The sequence below is a fragment of the Trichosurus vulpecula genome, chromosome 1, assembly GCF_011100635.1.
Source record: "Trichosurus vulpecula isolate mTriVul1 chromosome 1, mTriVul1.pri, whole genome shotgun sequence".
Classification (NCBI taxonomy): domain Eukaryota; kingdom Metazoa; phylum Chordata; class Mammalia; order Diprotodontia; family Phalangeridae; genus Trichosurus; species Trichosurus vulpecula.
This window is the reverse complement of record NC_050573.1, coordinates 337,192,044-337,198,896: the sequence shown is the minus strand read 5'-3', so window position 1 is coordinate 337,198,896 and position 6,853 is coordinate 337,192,044. Positions and strand designations below refer to the sequence as shown.

Sequence of the window (6,853 nt, the reverse complement as noted above, 5' to 3'; positions counted from 1 at the left end):
ATGTGGAACTTGATGAAAAGAAAATGATTATGGGATCATAGATTTAGAGCTGAAAGTGACCTCACAGGTCATTTAGAGCAATTCTTTCTCTCTTTCTGCTTTTTTCTCCCTCCCATTTTACATATGAAGAAATTGAGACCCAGAGATATTAAATGACTTGCTGAAAGTCACAGAGATAATTAATGGAAGCACCAGTATTGAAAATGAGATGCTAGATATCCAAATTCACTGCCTTTGAACTCAAATAAATCTGTTTTTCGACATGCTAAAATAATCAGTCTAGGAGAAGATTGATCCTACATCCTATAGTCATTCCTTAAATTTTTTTAAATTAGGAACTTAATCATCCATGAACATAAGCTTTTAAATATACAATGAAGGATAAAAAAGGATTATATACAAATCTTTGAATTTCTATTACATAAAGTTTCTTTCAAAATAATATGTATATATTAAATTGAACGAAACAGTAACAAAACCTGTATTGACTTGTGCCTATTTCTGAATTTTTTTCTCTTTCTTTTCTCCTTCCTTTTAAATTTTTTGATGATTTTTTTGTCCTCCCTTAAAAGTCTGCTAATTCACCTCATTTCTCCAAATAGAGACCATCTTTTATAACAAGTATACTTAAGCAAAACAAATCAACATGCTGACTATGTCTGGAAATGTATACCTCTAGTTCATTTCCAAGATGGAAGGTCAGTGTTTTAGCATATAGAGTGCAGAGTTGGAATCAGGAAGACCTGTTTTTGTCATGTTTAAAAAAATTCAATTTTACTTTTTTCCCAGTTCCAAATTTTCTTCCTTCCTCCATCCCCTCCCCCACGCATTGAGAAGGCAAGAAATACAGTATTCATTATGTAGATGAAGTCATGCAAAACTTATTTCTGTTTTAGCCATGTCCTGAAAAAAAAAGAAAATAAACAAAAGACAAAAAATATGCTTCAGTTCGTACTCTGAATCTACCAGTTCTCTATCTGGAGGTGGATTTTTCATCATGAATCCTTTGGAATTGTATTGGTCAGAATTATTAAGTCTTTCACATTTAATGATCTTTGCAATATTGCAGTTACCATCTAGATTGTTCTGCTGGTTCTGCTCATTTTACTTTGCATCAGTTCATATAAGTATTTCAAGTTTTTTCTGAAACCATCCCCTTCATCATTTCTTACAGTACAATGATATTCTATCACATTTATATTTCATACCTTGTTTAGCCATTTCCCAATTGATAAGCTTCTCCACAGTTTCCAATAGTTTGCCACCATAAAAAATGGCTGCTATAAATGTTTTTGTACATATGTGTCTTTTCCTTTGATTTATTTGGGGTATGAGCCTAGTAGTAATATTGCTCTGTCAAAGGATATGCACAGTTCCATAGGTTTTTGTGCATAGTTCCAAATTGCTGTCCCATAGTGGTCCTATTTTTACACATCCCCTTCACCATTTATTATTTTCCTTTTCTGTCATCTTAGCCAACCTGATGGTTGTGAGGTGATACCTCAGAGTTGTTTTAATTTGCATTTCTCTAATTATTAGTGACTTAAAACATTTTTTATATAACTATTGTTAGTTTTTATTTCTTCCTCTGAAATCAATTAGGGAATGGCTCTTGATCTTATCAATTTGAATTAGTTACCTATATATTTGAAAAATGAGACCTTCATTAGAGAATCTTGCTTCAAATTCCTTGCACCACCACTCCAGTTTCCTGCTTTTAATTTTGGCTTTATTACTTTTGTTTTTTCAAAAACTTTTTAATTTTATGTAATCTAAATTATTCGTTTTGTATCCTATGAACCCTTCTATTTCTTGTTTGGTAATAAATTCTTCCCTTATCCATAGATCTAACAAGTAATTTCTTCCACATTCTCCTAATTTGCTTATGATATCACCCTTTATGTGTAAATCATGTGTACATTTCAAGATTATGCTGGTAAATGGTATGAGATATTGATTTATATCTGGTTTCTGCCAGACTACTTTCCAGTTTTCCCATCAGTTTTTGTGAAATAGTGCATTCTTGTCTCAATATCTGGGATCTTTGGATTTATCAAACACTAAGTTACTATGCTCACTTGCTTCAGTATATTGTGTATTTAATCTGTTTCATTGACCAGCTACTCTATCTCTTATCTAGTACCATATTCTTTTGATGATTACAGATTTGTAGCATAGTTTAAGATCTGCTACTGCTATGCCCCCTTCCTTTACACTTTTTTTCATTGATCCCCTTGATATTCTTGACATTTTATTGCTCCAGATGAATTTTATTATTATTTTTCTAGCTCTATAAAATAATTCTTTGGTAGTATGATTTGTTTAGCACTGAATAAGTTTAGGTAATACTGCCATTTTTAATATATTTGCTCAGCCACGAGCAATTAATATTTCTCCAATTATTTGAATGTCTTTGTTTTTATGAAGAGTCTTTTGTAATTGTGTTCCTGTGTGTGTCTTGGTAGGTACACTCCCAAGTATTTCATACTGTCTGCAGTTATTTTAAATGTATTTTTTCCTGTCTGTCTCTTCCTGCTGAATTTTGTTGGTGAGGTAGAGACATGCTGATGATTTATGTGGGTTTGTTTTATATCCTGCAATTTTGCTAAAGGTCTTTATTGTTTTGGACTAGTTTTTTAGTTGTCTCTCTAGGGTTTTCTAAGTATACTAAATAATCTAATCCTAACAAACGAGTGTCAAAGAAAAAACCATAGAAACAATCAATAATTCATTAACAATAATAACAATAAGAATATACTAAAATTTGTGAGATGCAGCCAAAGTAGTACATAAGGGAAAATTTATATCTCTAAATGCTTACATCAATAAAAGAGAGAAAGAGCAGATGAATGAATTGGGCATGCAACTAAAAAAAGAAGAAGCCACAAGTGATAGTTTTGTTTCCTCATTGTTTATGCTTATTCTTTAAATTTCTTTTTCTTGGAATTGCTATAGTTAGTATTTGAAGTACAATATTGTATAGTAATGGTGAGAACAGACATCTTCGTTTTATCCCTGATCTTATTGGAAATGCTTCTAGTATATCCTCATTACAGATAAGACTTGTTCTAGTTTTTAGATGGATACTATTTATCATTTTAAGAAAAGTCCATTTATTCCAATGCATTTAAATGGATTTTTAAAAATAGAAATGGGTTTTTGTCACAAGTTTTTCTACATCTTTTGGGAAAATGATATGATCTTTGTTGTTTCTGTTATTGATGTGGTCAATTATGCTTAGGGTTTCCTAAAATTAAACCAAGCCTGTATTCTGGTATAAATCTAGCCTAGTCACAGTATATGATCTTTGTGATATATTGTTGTAATCTTCTTGCTTATATTTTGTTTAACATTTTTGTAGCAATATTCATTAGGGAAATTTTGGTCTATAGTTTTCTTTCTCTGTTTTTGTTCTCCTTGGTTTAGGTATCCAAACCATATTTGCATCATAGAAGGTATTTGGTAAGACTCCTTCTTTACCAATTTTTAAAATAGTTTTTTTTTAAATTTTTGTTTTATTTAATCCAATTTAGTAGATGATTAACGTTTTCCACCAACTCGGGGCGCAGAAACTTTGACAGGCTTCACAATTTTTTGTTTAGTTGCTGCCTTTGTAGGAGCCTTAGCAGCAGATGCAGCTGTCTTCTTTGTTGCTTGCTTAGCTTTTTTTGCTTCCTTGGCAGCCCTGATGGCTTGTTCTCGTTGGGCCTTTCTAACTTCAGGTTTCTGGTTCCTCTTGGCCATTATATCAGCAAGAGAAGCCCCAGTGATAGCCCTCTGGAATTTGAGGCATGTCCTTTTCTTTTGAATCTCTTCCGACTGTCCCTTCTTGTGCTTTCTTCTATACAGGACAGTCCAATTGATCTGCCAGCGGTTCCTCTTTGAAAGGAATGCAGACTCACATTTTGCATTCAAAAATTGGAAAACCTTCCCGTCCGTGCGGGCGTAGCGCCTCCCGTGACCCAGGTAGATCTTGTACCTGCTGAAGCTGCACAGCTCGACCTTCATGGCTGCAAGCCCTAAAATAGTTTTTATAGTATTAGAATTAATTGTTTCTTGAATGTTTGGTAGAATTCACTTGAAAATCCCTCTGGTCCAGGGGATTTTTTCTCAGGGAATTAATTTAAGGCTTGTTCAATACTATTTTTCCCCTAAGATTAGGATTATTTAAGTATTCTATTTCCACATCTGTTAATCTTGGCAATTTGTATTTTTATAAACATTCATCCATTTAACTTTTTTGCACATAGTTGGACGAAATAACTCCTAATAATGATTTTATTGTTTATTGGTTGTATATTCATCCTTTTCATTTTTGATACTGCTGATTTGGCTTTATTTAAAAAAATCAAATTAGCCAATGGTTTACCTATTTTATTGTTTTTTCATAAAACTAGAACCTAATTATATTTATTGGTTCAATTTCTTAATTTTCATGTAATTAATCTTTTCTTTGGTTTTCAAGATTCATATTTTGATGTCTAATTGAGATTTTAAAATTTGTTATTTCTTCTTTTTTTAGTTGCATGCCCAATTCATTCATCTGCTCTTTCTCTCTTTTATTGATGTAAGCACTTAGAGATATAAATTTTCCCTTATGTACTACTTTGGCTGCATCTCACAAATTTTAGTATATTGTCTTATTGCTATATTGTTAATGAATTATTGATTATTTCTATGGTTTTTTCTTTGACACTTGTTCTTTAGGATTAGATTATTTAGTTTCTGATTAATTTTTAATCAATGCTTTAAAGGCTCTTTGTTGAATGTAATATTTTATTGCACTATATTGCAAAAAAGTACAAGGAACGTTTCTGCTTTCTGCATGTGCTTATGAGATTTTAAATGTACTAATACACAGTCAATGTGACTGTTCCATGTACAGCTAAAAAATAAGTGTATTCCTTTCTATTCCCATTAAATATTCTCCAGAGGTCTATCATATTTAACTTTTCTAAAATTTTATTCATCTCCTTAATTTCTTTCTTTAGTTTATAGTTACTTTTATCTAGATCAGAAAGGGGATAAATTGAGGAATCCCTCACCCACTCTTATGTTTTTATTATTTTCTACTTTAATTCATTTAACTTTTCCTTTAAGTATTTAGATGCTATACTACTTGAAGCATATATTCCTAGTATTAATAATTATTCATGCTCTATGGGACTTCTTAGCAACATGCAGTTTACTTGATTATCACTTTTAATTAGTTCTCTTATTGCCTTTACTTTGTCTGAATTCATTATTGCTACTCCTGTCTTTTTTACTTCAGTTGAAGCATAATAGATTTTGTTCCAGTCTTTTATTTTAACTCTGTATGTATCTTTCTGTTTCAAGAGTGTTTCTTGTAATCAATGTACTGTTGGATTTTGGTGTCTAATCCATTTTGCTATCCTCTTCCATTTTATGGGTGACTTTGTACCATTAACATTCATAGTTGTTATTGCAAACTGTATTTCCCTCCATCTTATTCTCTTGTATTTTACCTTCTTTTTTCCCCATCTCCTCCTCAAGAGTCTGTTTTGCTTTTGACCACTTCCTCTCTTATACTTTTTTACTTTTACCCCCTCCCTTTTTCTTAGTTCCTTTCCTCCTATTTCCTTGTTGTATAAGATGCATTTCTGTATCCAACTGTGTGTATGTATGTTCTTCCATCCTTGAACCAGTTCAGGTGAGAGTTCAAGCTGCCTGCTCTCATCTTCCCATTTCCCCTTTCATTATATAAGCTCTTCCTTACATGACTTATTTATGTGAAATAATCTTCCCATTATTCCTCTCCCTTTCTCCTTTACCAATTAAATCCCTCTTTCTCATGCTTCTATTCTTCTTTTGAGAACATTGAAACATGATAGACTAATAACCATACTCCCTGTATAAGTAGATTCCCTCCAATTGTCCTAGTAAAGTATATATAAAGTTTTAGAGGTTAGGCATATCATTTTCTCATATAGAAGTGGAAATGGTTGACCTTGTTTAGCCCCTTATGATCGCTCACTCATGTATTAATTTTTTATGCTTTGCTTGAGCCTTATGTTTGAATGTCAAATTTTCTATTCAGCTTTCCCTTTTCATCAGGCATGCATGGAAGTGCTCTATTTCATTAAATATCCCTCCACTCCCTCCCCATAGGATTATACTCAGTTTTATGGGGTAGATTATCCTTAGTTTTAGTCCTAGTTCCTTTGCCTTCCAAAATATCATATTCTAAGTCTTCTACTCCTTTTTAGTGGTAGCTGCTAAATCTTGTGTGATCCTGACTGTGGTTGCATGGTATTTCAGTTATTTTGAAGCATTTTCTCTTGGACCATGGAAGCTATGGAATTTGGCTATAATATTCCTGAGAGTTTTCATTTTGGAATTTCTTTCAGGAAGTGTTCAGTGTATTCTTTCAGTTATTACTATGTCCTCTGGTTCTAAGATATCTGGGCAGTTTTCCTTTATAATTTCTTGAAATATGATTTCTAGGAGCGTTCAGATAGCCCAACAATTCTTAAATGATCTTTCCTTGATCTGTTTTCCAGATCAGTTGTTTTTCCTCTGAGATATTTTGCATTTTCTTCTATTTTTTTCATTTTTTGGACTTTGTTTTGTTGTTTCTTAATGTCTCATGGAGTAATAATTTCCACTTGACCAATTCTAATTTTGAGGAGTTATTTTCTTCATAATTTCTGTGCCTCTTTTACCATGTTCTTAATTCTCTTTTTATGATTTTCTTGCATAGCTCTCACTTTCCCCCAGTTTTTTCTCTACTGCTTTCATTTGATTTTTTTTGGTTCTTTTTTATCTCTTTCTTTAGCTCTTCTAGGCATTCTTGTTGGAATTATGTCCAAACTGCATTTTCCTTTGAGGTCTT

General features: G+C 32.2%; 1 protein-coding gene across 1 annotated transcript; it reads right to left on the bottom strand.

Annotated features, from left to right (window-relative positions):
- Nucleotides 1–3,513: 3,513 nt before the first annotated feature.
- On the bottom strand, nt 3,514–4,008 carry LOC118833998 (60S ribosomal protein L24-like). The gene has a single exon (XM_036741436.1). It carries the CDS (start codon nt 4,006–4,008, stop codon nt 3,541–3,543), a length of 468 nt encoding a protein of 155 aa, XP_036597331.1. The 3' UTR covers nt 3,514–3,540.
- Between the last annotated feature and the right edge of the window lie 2,845 nt (nt 4,009–6,853).